The following is a 20,007-nucleotide window of genomic DNA, read 5'->3' as shown; positions in this document are numbered from 1 at the left end:
AGGACGAGGAGACCAGGAGCTACAGGAGTCTTCCCAGTTGCAGTCTTGTTTCCCAAAGCGAAGTCCAGATGGACGAAGATGAAGTGGTTACGGATCTCAATCTTGTCCCACGACGAATCTATTGACCCACCCACAAGTCTGCCCTTAAGTACTCTAAGGAAAGGGTTGGGACCATTCAGGGGTCCCTCCCAGAGTAGGGGCTGGACAGTGGGGAGAATACTTCAGTGGCGTAGCAAGGGTAGGGGGTGGTCACTCCAGGCGGCACGAGTTTTGGGGTAGCAGTGGCTTCACACCCTCCGCTCTTTCATGAGTTTGCCGCAGGGGCGGAAAACGCAGGCATCATCACCAGCACTCCCCCGCTCTTCAGCATGATGGCCACGAGGCGGCAAAGGAAGGGACTAACGTGCCTAGCTATGCCACTGGGATACTCTCATGTTCTTTGTCTAGTTTTGCGCCAGAGAGGGAGCCAACAGCTCCCTGAACTGGTTTCAACTGAAGTATGCAAGGAGGGCACCAAATGTTCCCTTCAAAGCAGTCAAGTGGTGCAGGCAAGTGCCCCCACCCTGTCCCAATACACTAAACCCTGTCTGGGAGGTGGTCACACCTTCCTGTGACAGGAAACCTATTGTCCTGCCTTCCCCTGCTCGAGATTGACTCAGCAGCAGGTGGGCAGAATTGTGTCTCTGGCCATAATTTGCTATGGTCAGAATTTTCTGTCCGGGTCTAGAAGACTAGTTCTGGGAGCACTGAGGGCCTCCCGGAGGAGCTTTACAGTGCATGGAATCACACCCCCAACACTGTTTACGGTGTTGGGGTATGGTTCCAACATGTTTGATACCAAACACAACAGGGTTTGTTAAAGCCAGTTTAGAGATAGCCATCGCGTTATGACGCATGGCCACTCTAAGTGCTCATAACGGCTGATGCACTTACAACCCGGGAGAATGGACTTCTGGGGTTGTAGGTGAGCCCTGCTGATGCAGGGTCACCTTCACACTTATAACCGTTCACCCTGCCTTCAGGATTGAAAGGCCTGCCTTAGGGGTGACATAGGTTTTAAGTCCAGTGGCCTCAGATATAAGGAAACATATCTGTCATAAGGGATGCTAGCACCAGCTTACGCAGGCTGCAATGGCAGGCCTGTAGTCCCAATTTGAGTGGTCTCCCATGAGTGGCATAATACATGTTTCAGCCCATGGGGGAACCCTGGTGTACCTATGCCTATACTAGGACTTAAAAGGGTACATCAGTAGCCAATCTGGGGGTACCCGAGTACTCACCATGGCCAATTTAGGGGAGAAGCACAGAGACTGGAGTCCTGATTAGCAGGATCTCAGTCAGACTAGTCATTAAAACATAATGACACCAGCAAAAAGTGGGGGTGACCATGAAAGCAGATCCTACTTTCCTACACGTCTTGTATTGTTTTGTGGTAATCCTTTAATAAACAGATTACAAGCAAATAAAAGCCATGCTGGCCTTCGCTGTGTGATGTTTTTGGTGGCCACTTTGTGTAGTTAGGAGATTTTGTATTATTAGACATTGAGCATACAGCAAATTAAATTTGACATGCAAGTTTCGCCTGCACTATCTGTGACAGCACACCAATTGCCAAGGATACTTAAAAACATTATTAAATAACTATATCCTTATCAAGTTTAAAGGATACTGTGGCAGTTGATAATGTTGGCACCTATTACAAAAAAAGGATATTACACAAGAAAACTCATCTTTTATTGTGTGTCTAGTGTCATCAAGGCTTTATTTATTTCGATAAAAGAATATCATAAAAGCATTACAATAAAAAACTATTCATCTCAGCTTAAAAATCATCATTTTTTTACATTAAATAGTGAAGAATATCATAAATAAGTTATAAGAACGTATTAAACAGTTATTTTAAGCCTATTAGTTCTAATACGCCATGCCCAAGATAAAAATTTAGAGAGGGCACAGGCGTATAATGGCCGACAATCAGACCTTAAAATGCGTAATGCCTCAGCATGCTGTCTGGTACCTAATGAGCGGCACAAGTGTTTGAGCCATCTGCTTCTTGGGAGTGCGTACACTTGACATTCGAATAGGAAATGTGCTACAGTCTCAGTTCTAGATATACAGAAGGGACAGAATTCTGTTGTCTGTGCAGGGAAATTCCAGCCAGATGTGAAAGCATGGAGTGGAAGAGTCCCGGACCTAAATTTAAAATAAAGGGTTCTATCAAAAGGTCTCTCTATGATATCTAGATATAATTCCCAGAGGGGCAGGTCTTTAAAGGTCAGGAAGTCCTCCGTAAGTCTACCCAACATACAATTAGCGTTTTGCTGGGATGCAATCCAGTTCCAATATAAGATTTTAAGTGTGGCTTTCGGCGGGGAAGACCTGCTTTCCCATGCAGAGCTTAGACCTAGATTGCAAAGGAGGGTTTTCATATCTTTCAACCATTTAATCTTGTACCACCCGGGTAGTGACATAACTTCAGAGAGACCATTGGCGTATTTTGCTAGTTCCGGAACACGCCACAGCCGGGCACCTTAACAATAGTGGGCGAAATTTCGCCAACTCATCAATTGGACGGCAACCCAAGTCAAGCAACAGTGGGGTCGTAGGGGTACCCTGGGGAAGTGACATAATGGCCCTACAAAACTTTCTCTCAGATCTTGCCAACTCGCTAGAGTTACATGAGCCCCACAGCTCGGCCCCATAAAGAGCAGAGCTGACTCCCCTTGCTGTATAAATTTCCATGACAGGGGCTATGGGTCTAATTGCGCAAGAGCGCTGCTCCTTTAGGAGTGCCCCTGTCACCCTTTTATGCGCCAGCAGCATTTTGCATAAGTGGGGGGCCCAGAGCATATTGTGTGTAAGGCGAATGCCAAGATAATCAAACACCTCCACCCTCTCTAGGGGTACAGCATTCAACCTTGGAAGACGCACAGGTTTCTTGGGTGGATTCATCACAAGGAATTTCGTCTTGTCCGTGTTAATTACTAGACCCCTTTCTCCACAGAAAGACTGGAAGTTATTTAATAATTTTTGGAGGCCCATTGGGGATTTTGAGAGTAAGAGTGTATCATCCGCGAAGAGGAGGGTCGGAATACGTTCCCCGGCCAGGGATGGTTCGTCTGCAGGATCTTTCAGCAGGTGCTCAACCACACCATTCACATAAAGAGAGAACAGGGTGGGAGCCAACACACAGCCCTGGCGGACCCCTCTCTCCACCGGAATTCTATCGGTTTTTTCTCCCTCACTGCCCCATCTGATCTGCGCATAGGTGTTTTCATGCATCTTAACGATTAGGGATAGTAGATAATACGGAACCCCCAGATCAGTGAGCACTCTCCAAAGGGTCGCTCTCGGTACTAGGTCAAAGGCAGTCTTCAGGTCTATAAATGCGAGATAAAGACTGCCCTTGGCCAGGACCACCACCTTCCAGTAGACTAGCAACAACCTAAAGGCTTGTTCGATTGTGCCAGTGCCTACTCTAAAGCCTGCCTGGAGGTCGGAGAGGATGCTGTTTTCGTCGATCCATTGGAGTAATCTGACCAACAGCACCTTACCAACGACCTTTTGGGTTACATCAAGCAAGCTTATGGGTCTATAATTGGATGGATCGTCCCTAGCCCCTTTCTTAAAAATAGGCACAACCTCCGCGCCTTTCCATGATGCGGGGATGGGTGCACCTCTGCTAATAGCATTAAGGAGAGTGTGAATCAGTTTTCCCCATTTCAAGATGTCAGAGCGCAACAGGTCCCCAGGGATGCCATCAGGACCAGCCACTTTTTGAGGCCTACTGGTACTGATTGCATATTCGATTTCTTTGATAGAAAAAACTAGGTTGACCAGCTCTGACCCGCAGCCAATAGAAGGTGTAATTGGACATAAGTTGCCAGCGGGATGCTCTGTTCTCATGAGAGGGACAGCAAAGTTAGTACACTCAGTCAACCGGACTTGTTCTTCATTAAAGGGAGTTGAAAGAATGTTACTAGCTTGATTAGAATATAGTTTGGAGAAATGAGTAACCCACGCCTGGTTAGTAATGCTGCATGTTATAAGCTCATTATCCGGTCTACTTCTGGTTCTGATTATTTCCCAGAAGCGTCTAGGATCCTTTCCAGAGCTGGCCTCTTTTAGCGTAGACCAATACTCTAGGTCCCACTCTTTTCTAGCATTTGCCAGGGTTTCCTTGTAATTTTTCCTGGCTCCCTGGACCTCTGCTTGAATTTTGCTTTTAATAGCCTGGATCAGGGTAGTTTTGGCATGTCTGCAGGCAGGTGTAAACCATTCCTGCTTACCCCTAAGATTTCGGGCTACAGTTTTTTTCCCCACATGGTTCTTTTTGGTGAAAACGTTTCCGATGGTCTCAAGAGTTCCCTCAAAGATGGATGTTATCCTTTCTATAAGGGGAGGGGTTAAGTCGATGTTATCCAATTCGATTTGGGAAGCCATAAGAATTGTATTAATAGTGTTAAGCTTGGCTTCGTCCCCTGCGACCATTTTCCACTTCAAACGTCTCCCACACGAGGAGACAGAGATAGTTTCTGATGACCTAGAAGATGATTTAATCACTTCATTCGGCCAGGGATTCTTAAGGGAAAGGGAAAGCGAATTATGATCGCTTTCAATAGTAGGCAAAACTATCATATCCTGAACCAAGCCCCAAAGAAAAAAGTCAAGCATAATATAGTCAATCCTTGAAGTATGCTTGTCTCTATTGTATGTGGCCGCACCCATAGGGTCAGAATTTGTGCGGCCATTGGCAGCTCTTAAGCCAAACTCCAACGTTAGAGCATTCAACTGGATTGCTGCTTGTGACCATTTTTTGATCGGGGGGATGGTTAGGGTGGGAATGCCCCATCTAGCATCATCCTCACCTGGGTCAGAAATATCGTCCGTTGTGAGAGGCTCGTAAGTACAATTGAAGTCTCCCGCAACCAGGACTTGGGCTACAGCTGAATTATTCCTGAGTTCCCATTCAAGGGAAGACACTGCCGAGGACAATGAGCCATGTTTAATGCCTCTTGCGTAAACATTAAACAGGTCGAGGGTAGGACCCATGTGGGGACCTCTTAGAGAAATACCTAGAATATCAGGTGAATTTATTTTTTTCCGGTCTATTCGGCAATTCAGGGCAATATTTACCCATATAAGCAAGCCTCCAGATGGACGACCTTTGCCATTTCTGGGGAGATTGGCTGGAACAAAGTACGTGACATATCCAACCCGATGAGTCGGTTCTAGAGTCCATGTCTCCTGAAAAAGACAGATCATATGAGCCTCCACAAGGGCGCTCCACTCGGGTAAGCACAGTTTCCTTTGGAGACCCGCTAGATTCCAGCTTAGAATCTTTATCGTATCCAAAGAATGACAAGCGTGAATTTTGGGGGAACTAACGCAATCTTTGAGGGATATGGAAGCAGCTAGTCTAGGAGTTGGGCATAGACATGAAAGTGAAACCTGCGGGGTTTCATGAACAACAGGCTTCTGAGTTAGAGGAGTAGGATTAGTGCCAATGGTAGTTTTTGGAGGGCTGTCGGGGGATTGAGATTGGTTGAAAAAAATATGGTCTGCAACCTCCATATCATGCCTTATACATAATGATGGTCAATCTACCGAGTCCAGGCAACTATATCTGTTAGTCAGAGGTATATCGCTCCAGTCTACAGTAAAAGGTGTAACCCTACTCCCATAGTCCTGCCAACCATCCCGCACCCTTCTATCAACCCAATTGGCATCTTGGGATCCACCCCTTCCTGGATCACGACAGCAGTTAGGGGAGGAATAGAAGAAGGAAAGCCTTCTCGTCTCAATTCCACCTTGCTTGACTATTGTGCCACGGCGGCAGATATAATCCGCCGTGTATGGATTGTCAAAGTTAACAATAACACAATCCCCCGAGTCCGTTTCTTTTCACTACCTACCCAGGACACCCTGCGTACCATTAGAATCTTACTTGCACAAAAGGGTGGGAGCGGTCTGTTAATGGTGAGCGAGTGCTGTACCTTGTTTTTTAGGGACCCTAGAGGCTCCTCTATATTGGGCCTTAGGCCCGGGACACCTGTCATAATAACAACGTATGGGCCAGCTTTGGATGGTAGATGTATGTGTTGGCCATTCCCATCCCTGTCATTATCAAACTTTTTCATTACCCCAGGGGATTTAGATGGTATGGGATTCAAATTTGCAACTGGGGATTGGGATTTGGCAGGCTCCGCAGCCTTCTTGCGGTCACCTACAGATGGCTTAGGTTTTTTGTTCAAATTGTTGAGTGGTAATAGTTCCGACCTTGTAGTTACGTTGTTGGGCTCCCTAGGAATAATCGGTTCAACGCCCGTCCCTACATTGGAAGGAACAGTCGAGAGAGATATATTCCTAGATGCTAACAATTTTTCAATGTTTAGAAGAGATACTTCTAAGGGTTTTATATGGGATTTAATAAGTTCATCAATTCTAGACAAAAGAAGGTTGTTAGCCTCGCAGGTCTTGCATCCCCCCTCAAACTAGTAGATACCCTAGGCATGATTGGATTCAAGAAAGAGGCTGGGGTATCCATAGTCCCTCCCTGTGTGAGAGTGCTTTTGCTTTGTGGGCGACTGGTGGGGCCTTTTTTAGCGAGTTTGCGTTTACATTTGTTCGCTTCCCTAGCCTTCTTGGTTTTAGGGATAGCACCTTCCCTCTTGCCCCTTAATACGTCAGTGGTGGGGGACACCTGCCTTGGGCTCCTAAGGAGGGCTGGCGTCCTCTCGAGGGTCACACTAGATTGTATATCCGATGAGGCCATGGATGCCGAAAGGTCGACAATATTAGGTACTCCATGTGTCTCGGCCTGTACTATAATTAAAGGCCTGGACTCCCTTGGGTTTAGGGGCGATTTAGATAGCGCTAATGTACCTATAGAAGAACGTCTCGCTAAGGCCAAATCTTGAGATACCCTACGTTCTCAGAGTGATATGCCTTGGTTAATTGCCTCGTTCACCCTGGTGATATATTGATCAATTGGGCCTGACACATGTGTTAAACCATTTTTGCTACCCCTCGTCATCATTGTGCTACTTCATTTATATGGACTGGCACAAATCTAACTGAGAAAAAGGGAAAACTAGTCACTAAATAAAGAATGACGATAAAAAGGGCAACAGTTGCAAGGATGGTTACTTCCAGGGCAAAGTTCAAGGGAGAGAGTCCGAACCAGTCTTACCCGAACTTTGGCGGGTTTGAGCGAGTCCACTGCAAAAAGGTGATGAATGCTTTATGCGCCTACGAGGCGCTCTCACACATCAAGGGTTGTTGTCGCTTCTGGGAAACAAGTTTCTTTGGAGACCTGCCTCAGGCCACAGCCTCCGTGTCCAGTGTGGATAGCGTGTCACGGATCCACACTTATGCGCCGAAGTCCTTATGCCGATATTAGAGGAGTGGCCCAGCCCAGCCTGGTCCGGTCTGGGACGGGCAAGGACGGGCCTGCCCTTGGCCCGGGCTTCGCCCGGGCGCTGCGGGGGCCCGTGGCAGGCTTTGAGGAAGTCCGGCGTGGCCGTGTGGCGTCACTGGTGTGCGTGGCCGCTACCACTACTGGGAAATGTAGGCCGTTCCCCTCACGGCGATGTTTGCTCTAAGGAGCACCGAAAATGCCAGGTCCGCTGTTGTCCCCACCAAGCCGTTCCCCTCACGGCTAACGGAAAGTGTGTAGGTAATAGCCAAGGGCTGCGCGTCCCGCGCTGCGGGGGCCCGTGGCAGGCTTTGAGGAAGTCCAGCGCGGCCTCGTGGCGTCACTGGTGTGCGCGGCCGCTACCACTACTGGGAAATGTAGGCCGTTCCCCTCACGGCGATGTTTGCTCTAAGGAGCACCGAAAATGCCAGGTCCGCTGTTGTCCCCACCAAGCTGTTCCCCTCACGGCTAACGGAAAGTGTGTAGGTAATAGCCAAGGGCTGCGCGTTCCGCGCTGCGGGGGCCCGTGGCAGGCTTTGAGGAAGTCCGGCGCGGCCGCGTGGCGTCACTGGTGTGCGCGGCCGCTACCACTACTGGGAAATGTAGGCCGTTCCCCTCACGGCGATGTTTGCTCTAAGGAGCACCGAAAATGCCAGGTCCGCTTTTGTCCCCACCAAGCCGTTCCCCTCACGGCTAACGGAAAGTGTGTAGGTAATAGCCAAGGGCTGCGCGTCCCGCGCTGCGGTGGCCCGTGGCAGGCTTTGAGGAAGTCCGGCGCGGCCGCGTGGCGTCACTGGTGTGCGCGGCCGCTACCACTACTGGGAAATGTAGGCCGTTCCCCTCACGGCGATGTTTGCTCTAAGGAGCACCGAAAATGCCAGGTCCGCTGTTGTCCCCACCAAGCCGTTCCCCTCACGGCTAACGGAAAGTGTGTAGGTAATAGCCAAGGGCTGCGCGTCCCGCGCTGCGGGGGCCCGTGGCAGGCTTTGAGGAAGTCCGGTGCGGCCGCGTGGCGTCACTGGTGTGCGCGGTCGCTACCACTACTGGGAAATGTAGGCCGTCCCCCTCACGGCGATGTTTGCTCTAAGGAGCACCGAAAATGCCAGGTCCGCTGTTGTCCCCACCAAGCCGTTCCCCTCACGGCTAACGGAAAGTGTGTAGGTAATAGCCAAGGGCTGCGTGTCTAGTGTCTGCACTGGCAGCATTATAAACCATAAAGGGACATTGGCAGCAACCCCCCCCCCACTCAGTAATAGTGCATTGTCCATTAGGGTATGGAGAAACTTGCTGCACCACCACCTCCAGTTCTGCATGCCCAGGTACTGCTCTTAACTGGGAACAATGGCATTTGAATCTTCTCTCGAGGCCTTTGGTGGTGACCCGTTCACTTTGAAAAAGGAAAAGGCACTGTTAATGTATACATTGGAGTCAAGGGGTAGGAGTATATTGCAAACTTTACCTCTATAGGTCATAAATATAAGCACTAATGGTGGGGTAGATGGGGATGTTGCTGAGATTCAGGATTAGTATGCATCCATAATAAGAACTCTGTACAAAAGATGTAATCCTAGGAAGAACACTGTACTGGACTGGCTTAAGTTTATTCAAAGCCTACAAGTACCTGGAGAATCTACTAATAATTTTGTGGCAGCTTTGAGAACACTCGCTTCACAATGCAACTTTCATTCGTTTAAAGATGAAATAATTCACGGTCAATTGATTACGGGAATGAAAATCCAAGAACGTTCGTCTACTGAAGATCCGGATATTGGAACTGCACGAACTTTGGCAACGAGCATTGAGCATTCTGAAATGTGCATGGCGGAAATGAACACGAGTTCAAAGGCGAGAGAAGTAAAGATAATAACTAAGCAATCTGAGAAACGTATTATGAAGTCTGAAAAAGAAAATGCGCAACTAAAAGGTGAATTTTCCATCAGCAAAAGTGTGCGAGAGAAAGAAGAATTGACATGTTTCCACAAATCCCATCTTGGCGATGGCAAACTGTGCTGCCCTCAACCAAGAGTCTTTAAAATGCGTCAGGAAAGGGCCTTTCGCACGTGCATACAAATCCTCATTGGGACAGAAAACATGTTCTAATTCTACGTTTAGTATTCCCAAGCACTATGTTTCTGAGGATATTTATTTTCAGGAGGACATTTTAGTTTACAGAAATGAAATGAGTGGACTTGTGAGAGTGAAGAAAGTGAATGGCGATAGTGGTCTAGCTCTCAGGAAACACAAGTGCAAATTTCTCCATCAAGCTAACTATCTTGGTCATTTTGTATCAGGTAAAGGTACGGAGCCAAAATCAAGATTTTAGAAGCAATAAAAAAAACATCTACACATATGAATAAAGTTTTAGGCCTCATAGAATATTATGCGAAGTATGTTCAAATTTTTGCATTAAAACCTCAGCTTTTGGTTAACTTCTTAAGAAGAATTTACAGTACAAGTCGGATGATAAATGTGACAAGGGTTTTGAATTTATAAAAATTGAAATAGTTACTGACCAACCACTAGAATTATTTGACATGAAAAATGTAATCATTATTACTCCAGATGCCAGCAACCATGGCTTAAGGGCTGGGTTGATGCGTAGAAGGAGTAGTGGGAATTTGCTTTAAGAGCTTTGCGTGGAGCGGAATCCACTTACTCCAACATAGAAAAAGAGGCTCTTGCATTGTAGGGCATGCAATATTTCAGGAACTTTGGGGAAGTCAGTTTATTCTAAGAATGGATCATAAGCCATTGGTTGATCTGTTCAGCACCACTAAGGAGGCAGGGCCACTCACCATAAGAGGCAGTACATGCTTCAGAAATGTCATTATACCCTTGTGTATGTTGCAGGCATAAATAATTTTGCCATAGACTGTTTGTCTAGGTTAACCTTATGTGAAAAGAATTTCCAGTTTGTATGTTGATGATCTGGAGATGGTATGTGTGACTAGCTTAGTGGGTATTTTCATGAAAGGACCTCCGCCTGGACAAGAATGGAAGAGTGCACTAGAGGACGATTGTAACACTAAAGCGGTTAAGAAATGTGTCTCATATCGCTGGCCCAATTTTAAGACGTTACAGCATGACCTACTAGAAAGTTGCTGATGAATTATCAATAGTTCCGAGCCCAGAGTGCAGGGGAGCAGGGAGGGGGGTAGTTGGGAGGGGTTGTGGTTTTGTTTGTTTTGAATCGACAGGGCACGAAGATCCGCTACGAGGGTCGATTGGTATTACATAAGTGCACATGACAATGCAATGGGATAAGAGTTTTAAATTAATGTGTTGGAACGTGAATGGTCTGGGGGATAAAGTGAAGCATAGTGTAGTGTCACAATATATCCAACGACATGCCCCAGATGTGGTATTGCTCCAAGAAATGCACCTTGTGGGAAACACATGTAGAGCCCTAGACCGGTGGGGATACAAACTAGTGGTGCATGTGGGCTTCACCACGGGCTCGCGAGGGACAGGCATACTATTGAGGAAATCCTTCCCAGTGACAGTGCAATCCTCATGGGTGGTTGAATGGGGGAGGTATGCAGGTTTCACGGGTCAGTGGGAGGGATCCACATTGACCCGTATGTCAGTGTATGCGCCGCTGGCCCTTCAGGCACTTACATTTAAAGACCTGGGTTCTATCCTGCTGGCGGTAACGGATGGTTTTCTAGTGGTTGGAGGAGACTTCAACTCTGTGGTCTCTGGCACGCTTGACAGATGCCCTCCGCGAGGGCTCCGCTTTCAAATCGGTGGCTCCCAGACTTTCTTGAGACTCTAGGGCTCCTTGACGCTTGGCGAGCATACCACCCTTACACCACCCAGTACACCTTTCACTCTGGTGCTCACAATTGCGAATCGTGAATCGATTACTTGCTGGCCCCTCCATACCATCTGATGCAAATTAAGGAGATCAGACACATGGCGAGGAGAATTTTGGATCACTCCCCCTTGTGGGCCCACCTGGTTATAGGCTAGCATAGAGTGGGTCGAATGGCACCTCTCAACCCCTGGCATCTCCGTAACCTGGTCGTCCGCAAAGCATTGCACACCTCAATTGAACAGTACTTTCTAGAAAATGAGGGCTCAGTATATTCCCACCAGACATTGTGGGAAGCGTTAAAAACAGTGGTAAGGGGACAGGCACTCTCTCACATTGCAGGGGTACAAAAGGAGAAAGTGAAGGAGGAAGTAGCGCTAGAGGGCAAAATATCCTACTTGGAGGAGGAGGAGGCCGAAGGGGGTCCGACCCAGATAAACTCCACATTCTCCAGCTATAGAGAGATAGCTACAAAGCATTAGTGACTGACAGAGCCAAAATCATGGGTAGAGAGATGCAGGGCAGAATATATGACCAAGGGGACAAGGTGGGGAAACGAATTGCAGGGTTGGACAAAACTGAATTGGCCAGTAGATTATTGCCAGAACTACTTGATGGAACAGGGCACCGGATTATTGACCGTCAAGAGATCGCCAATGCATTTACTGCGCACTACGAGGAAACGTATAGCTCACAGGCGCCATATACAATACACAACTCCCAAGAACTTCTTATAGATATCACTCTGCCCATACTGTCGGCTACAGACAGAGATTACTTGGAGAGTGCTCTTACAGTGGATGAGATTGCCAGAAGCCTGAAATCAGGGAAGGCATCAGGTTCCAATGGCTTTCCGATTGAACTCTACAAACTCAGACCCGATATAATCGACCCACATCTACGGGCCGTGTTCGAAGAAAGCAGGAAAAAGGGAGAATTGCCTTGGGACCAATGAATAGCGACTCTGGTGACGATACACAAAGAGGGCAAGCCTAGGACAGATTGTGCCTCGTACAGGCCAATTTCTTTACTTAATGCCGAACCTAAGATTCTGGCCAAACTCCTTGCCATTCGACTGGTCAAAGTGATCAGAGACCTGGTTCATCCGGACCAATCAGGCTTTATACCACACCACAACACTGCCTTGAATATTGGTAGGGTACACGGAGTACTGGGGATGGTGGCCACCATTCAGGAAGCGGCGGTAATTTTGTCACTAGATGCCACGAAGGCATTTGATACAATTGAGTGGCCGTATCTTTTTGCCGTCCTGGGAAAAATGGGGTTTGGCCTGCGGTTTATACAGTGGGTGCAGCTCCTATACGCAAAGCTTCTAGCTCAAGTGGTCGTTAACAACAAAAGGTCGGTAGTCTTCACCCTGAGTAGGGGGACTCATCAGGGCTGCCCTCTCTCCACGCTTTTATTTGCCCTGGCACTAGAACCCCAGGCGCCCTAGATTCGGAAGGATCAGGTGATACGTGGACTCAGATGGGCGGACACGTGGGAAGACCGTATCTCTCTGTACGCTGATGACGTCCTCCTGTTTCTGGCTTCCCCAAAGTCATCCATTATAGCTGTACTAGACATATTCGCTATCTTTGGCAGGTACTCTGGATATTCAATTATCTGGAGTAAATCAATACTATATGTCCTCCACGAGCCCCAGCCTGAACTCCCCAGGGGGTGTCCGATGCAGATTACCACGGCAGGCTTTAAGTACCTTGGCATCTAAATTACCACTGACCCCGCTTGTAGATATTCTCATAATCTCCTCCCACCTCTACAACGACTACGGAGGGACTCGGAACGCTGGAAAGCACTTCCACTCTCTTTGTTGGGCAGGGCGTCCTTATTTAAAATTATGTCCTTGACTCGCTTCCTGTACGTGTTGCAGAACTCATTGGACTGTTGTGTGTAGATTTAGATTCCGTATATAGGTTTCCTGATTCATGCCCTTATATAGGTAAAATTCATATAGCCCTTATTTAGGCATAGAAAATCCAGCCCTTATTTAGGCATTGTCCAAATACAGGCATGGTCTCCTACATCCGTCCATCCACGTCACAACGAGTTCTTGAAAAACCAGACTCTTAAGCCTTTAGGAATTTCCCTCGCTTGGATATTGATTTCTCCAAGAACTCATTTAGTATGCATGAACATCTATTCCTTAGGGGTTCATTCATGACGTTTCCGATGCCCGACTTTTACGTCTATACAGGCATTCCTAAACACCTTCAAGGTATAAATAAACCTGCACTTGCCCTGGCAAACCACGGTTCCGGCACAATCTAGCTTGACTGCCTACTTGCGGTTCGCCACAGCAAGTTTGGAAGGAAATCGAGTTCCAGCCTGACGCACTGACCAGACTCTGTCATCCTCTTCGCAGAGAATCCAGCTCCAGTGTTTCTGACTCCCCTTGCGGGGTGTTAGATATCGAATCCCGGAAAAGAGATTCCAACCTCGCACATTCTACGGTATGGAGCAGACTAGAACTTAGAGAAACTTTTGGCAACTCTTGGCAAAAATAAAACTATAGTTATAGTTCGCTATACTTTACAAAACAGCACCTTCTTACCTCGTCCTGCACTTAGGTTAGGTACACTAGGGTAGAACTAATTAGAAGCATCAGATGAGTATCCACATTTTAGCCTGTATTATTTATGTATGTATTTTATGAATATATGTCATAGCTACAAACCATGCTATACCAGTATTATTTTATCTTACTGCTAACTCTGTACATATTGTACTTCGCAGCCTGTCTTACAATTGTAGCAGTTCATATCTCTTGCATGAGAAATAAGACTCTTCAATAAACCCTTTTTATTGAAACGCCCGTCTCTCTAATCCTGTGCAACTCTGTAGAAACAAAGCATGCGCGATTGACAGAGTGAAACTGTTATCTATTGTTTCCATGGTTCTGAGATTGTTCTGACTCTAAAGGGAAATAAAATTGTCATGTTTATGCGGTTGTCAGAAACTAATCCCTTCTGTGTATTCGAGAAGTTTCTAGTGACCTCTGAGTTAGCTGGCACACACAAGTAATTAAGTTTAATGTACTCGATAGAGACATACTGACATCAGTCCTATGTCAAATCTATAGTGTATGTTATTCCAATGTGCAGAGCCTATCAGGCATATATGAACTACACTACAGGACCTTGTCCCTTCTAGCTGTTTCAAGCAAACTGAAAGCCTGCAGAGAAGCCTGCTGTGGAATGGCTGGCCGCGTATAGCACTCACCAAGCTGAATCTCGCCTGGTACGACGGGGGCATTGGCCTCCCCGACCTTAGAAGATACTACTGGGCAGCCCACCTGGCAGCCATCAATCATGGGACGTATAGACGGGCAGACGATCCGTGTTACGCAGTGGACAGATGGATGCTGCCGATGTGGACATATAACAGGGCTCTATACACACGCAGAGGGAAACTCCATCTAACGGGGCAGACCAAACACTCTGCAATAATCTGGCAAGCAGCTACAAGAAGTTTGGGGTGGGAGGGCAAACCAACATTAGCCACCCCCCTGTGGGATTCTGACATACTTGGGAATTTGTGGAAAACTAGGGCTTTGACAAGTGGGACCTTATTGGCATCTCTAGGATTGGTGACCTCTGGGTGAAGGGAGAGGTTAAATCATTTCCCACCCTACAGCAGGAGCACAACCTGGCCGCAACAGAACACTTTAGATACCTACAGATTCGACACGCCCTCAGTCATGCCTTCACAAGGGCGATGACCCTCCTGAATCCTCGCCCCTGGAGGAGAGGATTTTAGATGGCTACTTGCCAACGAAAGCCATTTCCCTGACGTATAAAAAGCTAGTCAATAACTCAGTCGGTGTAGGAGTTGGTTGGAGATCCCAGCTTAGAGTACATTGCTGTAGTCTAGTCTGCTTGTGGTGTAGGCTTGTGTGACGGTGCGTCTGGTGTTCAAAGGTAGCCATTTGAATATCTTGTGGATCATGCAATAAATGTGGAAGCAGGAAGAGCTGACCGCGTTGACTTGCGCTGTCATGTCGAGCTTGTCATCCAGGATTATACCTAGGTTTTATGGTGTAGTCGGTTGGTGTGGGTGTAGGTCCAAGCTCTGATGGCCACCAGGTAGAATCCCATGGAGAGTGTTTGTTTCAGAAGATCAGCACTTTTGTCTTTTCAGACTGGAGTTTCAGGCAATTAGAACTCATCCAGTTTGCAATGCTCATCTTGTGTAGGAGAAGTTGGGTTAAGTGGTGATGGACATGTTCGCCATAGAAAGGATGAGTTGGGTGTCATTGGCATAGGATATGATGGTGATGCCTTGGGATCCGATGATGTTGGCTTCAGCGAGTGTTTTCCATCTAGAAAGGTGTCTGTCTTGGTTGGTGGTGGTCAGGTTAGTGATGAGATCTTTGGGGTCTGGTTGCTGTGCGAAGTTGCTGTAGATCCTTGCTATTTTGCTGTGGAAGAAGTTTGATAAGTTGCTGCCGGGTTTCTGTGAAAGGTTGATGGTGTTGGCTGCAGCCTCAGGGTTGGTGAATTGTTTGACAATTGAGGTCTCCTTTCAGCTGTTGGAGCTTGCCTCTTTGTGTTCGGTTGGTGCCTTTTTTTTGTGTCTCTCAGAAATCGTTGGTAGAGTCTGAGTGCAGCCTTGTAGGTGGTTGTGGTCCAGCATTTGGCATCGAGGCTGGTTCTCCATCTAACTGCTTGCAGTAGCATTTAGATTCTTGGAGGTCATTTGTATACCAGTGAGTATCTTTGCTTCACAATCTACTAGTAACTTCCTTTTACAGCTGCCTTGGATTTCCTTGAGCCAGGGCTAATATATCCCCTTTGCCTGTGTATTAAATGTCCCATACCTATGCATTGTAATCATTGTGCATGGACAATGATGGCAGTTTTGTGCTTCGTTGTAATGGATTACATTACCTCGTTCATGGGTTTGAACCTCTGAGCACACCAAATGTTTTTCTTGCCCCTTTGTGACTAACACATCAGGTACCCAATTTGTTTTCGACTGAAGTGCCCGTTGTAATGCTGTCAACTTGATGCCTCCTGCGGCTGATATCATTACCACAGGTTTTATGCAGTTACTGGAACTAGCATTAATCTACTTTGGGAAAATGGTGGGGGCTCAGTGTTTTATTTTTCAAATCAAGAATGCCCACCTTAGACCTGTAGTAGGGCATTCTAGGTCTTCACAACCTGCACAATGAACTCTCTTTCTTCTAATCATACCTTTTTGAATATGGGTATCAACATTAGGAATTGTCTGTCTCTGTATTTCCCGGTATATGGGCATCTACTTCCAACTCTTTCTTTTGTTTCCCTTTTCTGGGCCAAAAACTCAGAGTAAATGGCTAACAGGGATATCCTGCTGCAAGCCCCTGTTTCTAGGCAGTGTGATTTGTTACTCAAGTTGTGCACAATCTACATTGTCATTTATTTTCTTGTCATAGACTTTGAGCTTCTGCAGCTGATTCTGTTTTTCAGAACCGACGTCTAACACTATTTGCTTTTAATTTTTGAGAGATGGTGACTTACGTGTGATCTTGACAAGGACATACCGGCCTCTTTCATGAAGATAGTTGCTAGCGTATTCGGAGGAGTTTTCCATCTCACTCAAGTTTGCCAGGATTCCATTTTCATCTAACAAGTCGATGGAAGCTGGAATAAGAGAAAGGTGTTGAAAAGTCTTTGAATGTTTCGGGGAGACAGTGGGTGCTAGTACATGGCATATGTGTGTTCATTACTGATGTGTGTTTCATAAGGCTGACAGAAATGTTAGTGAGCACTATGAACTGACCTACTTCCCCCACAATTCTTCATTGCTTTTTCATTAAAGGTAAGTGTCCACATAAAATCCAACACTTTCCACCACTCTTTCTAGATCTCTCCTACCTCTGATAATATTTATTTCCTATGATGCACTCTTTGCAACCTTTCCCACATTTGTCAATATCCTTTCTAACCTGCCAAGCTTTAAAGCCTTCCCTTCAGACCCTGCAGTTGAACCTTCCTCCTTAACTTCAACCTTCCAATGACAACTCTAACCCGCGATCCCTATGTCCTTATTTTCCTTTTCTACACCAGTACTCACCATCCGAACCACAGTTGCTCTTCTCTTTCAGGCACTTGGAAAGGTTGATGATTTTGCAATTCAGGTTCAGTAGCACCTGTTCATTGGCTGTGGGAAAGACCAAACTTGTTAAAGGAGTAGATATATACATGTAATAGATTTTCAATGTGGGGGCAGGATGCCGGCTGAAGCTGCATCATAGCAATTCAGCCCTTAATACACAACTTTTGGTAACATAAAAAAAGCACGTATTGTGACATCCAATCTCTTCACAGCATCTCTTTTTTGAGGGGCAATGAGAGTGAGCAAGAAGCAATTGGCAATGAAGGACATGCCCAATGTCTTGATCGTTCACATCCCAACATAGGACAATGAAGTCCTTTGTATGTATTATTGGGTGCATTTTGGAAGACACTAAGAACATCTGCAGGGAAATAATTCTGGGGCACACTGGCTGATAGACACATGGCTAATAACAGGCACGATCTGGAAGGGTAGGCTTACTTTCGGTATTGCAAGGTACATAGAGAAGAGCAGAATTGTCTTGATCAGATTAGGCCTTAATAAAATACTAGATCTTTGTTACTTATCCAAAATATTCATGAATCTATTGGTGCAGCTGAGAAGTGAGGACACAAAGGTGGTTGAAAGCAATCAAAAGGCTTTAGGAGTTACAGGATAGTCCAACTGCAGAAAGAAAGAAGAACATACGCATGTGGAAGGTATCTGTTGTTTCTTGCCACGGGATGACTAGGAAGTCAGTCTTAAGACGCATCTGAAATAATGCAGTGGTGCCTGTTGTATTCTAAGCAAATAATATATGTTGCTTCAAAGGTAGAATGCTCACCATGAGTTCTGAAGAGGAATGTTATCGTAAGAAAAGGAAGGAGACTGGTAGGGTTGGTACTGTTGGGGTCCTGATACTTTGCAGCTTATCAAGAATAAATATACATTTACATTTTTCTGTAATGGCTTCTTCACTTGCGCTGAGATTATCCAATAGGACCCTATCCACTGCTGTACATGGTACATTGATCATATCAGATATGATGTAGAGTGTGAATAATGATATTTCTCTGCTTGGATTGTCACTTGGCTGGGTTAGGCCAGGGGAGAAACACTGCCATTTTACATATACATGTCACTTAATTTGCCTTCTTTTCTACACGTTGACTTTTGACACACATTTGCTTGCATGACTGTGCAGGATATGGTTCCTAGAAACCCCATTTGCTTACATTTCTACTACATCGAGACATTATCATGACACCTTTGACATTCAGTACAAGGGATAAAGTTTGCGGAGCAAATGTTGTTGTTAGTTTATCGTCTGTAAGGCGACATAGCTATCATAAGAGGATAAACAATGACAGCCTGGCTGAGGTCTCCGCATGGTTGCGTGGATCTGTTTTATTATATAAACTAGAGCACTTCTGTGTTCACATCAGAGGAGCACTATGCTGCCACTGCTAGGTCACTGATTGTCGAAGTCTCAGCACAGCTGATTCCTGTTTACCCTCTGCGAGGAGGGATGTTCAACTTGTGACCAAGACGGGGAACCTGCATACATTCACCTTCAGGTAATGGCGAGTTAGATCATCTTGCAGGAGATTTTTGCAGATCAACTGCCCTAGGCAACTAGGTCAGGGAACGCATAGTAGGAGTACACTCTACTCAGTACTCATACATTAGCATATATATTTTGCTTTAGCACAACGGTGGAATTGTTTATCCTTTTCACTGTCCTCCTATTGCTGATCATTTTCGTTTGCTTCTGTCTATTAATCATTGCAGCGCATATATTTAACATAAGAAATACAATGGTTTAATAAATAAAATGAAATGCCTGTTTGTGTATTTCTTGTGTATCTCTCTGGATATGCAGGAGTGACTGAGCAAAAAGGTTCTAGGTTTGTGGGGAGTCAGGGTTGTCATGTTCTGAGGTTGCCCGATCTATTTGTTACGTTTACAGGTTTAGGGGTACTTATGGTGACACTATGACCTAGCAGGGCTATAGGCCAACATATCCTGAGGGGGTGTATGGAATCAGTCTGGCACCATCCCAATTTGTATGTTGTCCAACAAACACACAGTTCCTTCTAAGGAAGTAGAAGCCATACAACATGGCACCAACAACATATGTAGTTTGAGTTCTTATTTAATGGATTGCCTGTGTAGTTCTCTTGTGTATACTGTAGGAAGCTGGCTCTCTATATACTATACCAAAGTAAGGTATAGAGTGCACAGAGTCAAGGGAGTCCCCAGATGTAACAGCTCTCTTTGTGGTAGTGTGGGCATATCCAGAGGGTATTTTAAGCATGTATTGTATTCTCTCAATCAAGACTGAAGGCACCCACTCAGAGACTGAATCCAGACCAATTGGGTAAGTATAAAAAAGGTATGTTTTATTTTTAGAACCAAGCAGGACTTAGTACAGTTAAATACAATATACTCTCAAATGCAGGACTTCAAAGATAATACAGTTGTGTTGAATTTGCAATAGTTATTGACAGGTTGGTATTGATTCAGAAAGAAGTTTATATTACATAATAATTACTTTTAGAATACTTTTCAGTTACTTTTAGATTACTTTTGAGTACAGGGGGTGGTATGCCTAGATACCACACATAAGGATCTCAAAGTACGAGATAAGTAAGACTTTTCTTGGCTTGAGTTAAAGTTACTGTTTTTCCTATACAAAACAACAGTTCATCAC

The 20,007-nt window shown here is 45.9% G+C and overlaps 1 protein-coding gene across 1 annotated transcript in view; it reads right to left on the bottom strand.

The window, feature by feature from the left end:
* Nucleotides 1–20,007, bottom strand: part of C11H22orf15 (chromosome 11 C22orf15 homolog) — a 122,480-nt gene that overhangs the window by 53,666 nt on the left and 48,807 nt on the right. Inside the window, exons 2-3 of the mRNA XM_085634001.1 lie at nucleotides 17,313–17,399; nucleotides 16,757–16,879 (exon numbers count right to left, since the gene is read on the bottom strand). Of these exons, the coding sequence (XP_085490127.1) occupies nucleotides 16,757–16,879; nucleotides 17,313–17,399 (210 nt within the window). The remainder of the gene's footprint in view (nucleotides 1–16,756; nucleotides 16,880–17,312; nucleotides 17,400–20,007) is intronic.

The sequence above is a fragment of the Triturus cristatus genome, chromosome 11, assembly GCF_964204655.1.
Source record: "Triturus cristatus chromosome 11, aTriCri1.1, whole genome shotgun sequence".
Classification (NCBI taxonomy): Eukaryota; Metazoa; Chordata; class Amphibia; order Caudata; family Salamandridae; genus Triturus; species Triturus cristatus.
The sequence above is the reverse complement of the archived record's forward strand: the minus strand, read 5'-3'. Positions and strand labels throughout refer to the sequence as shown.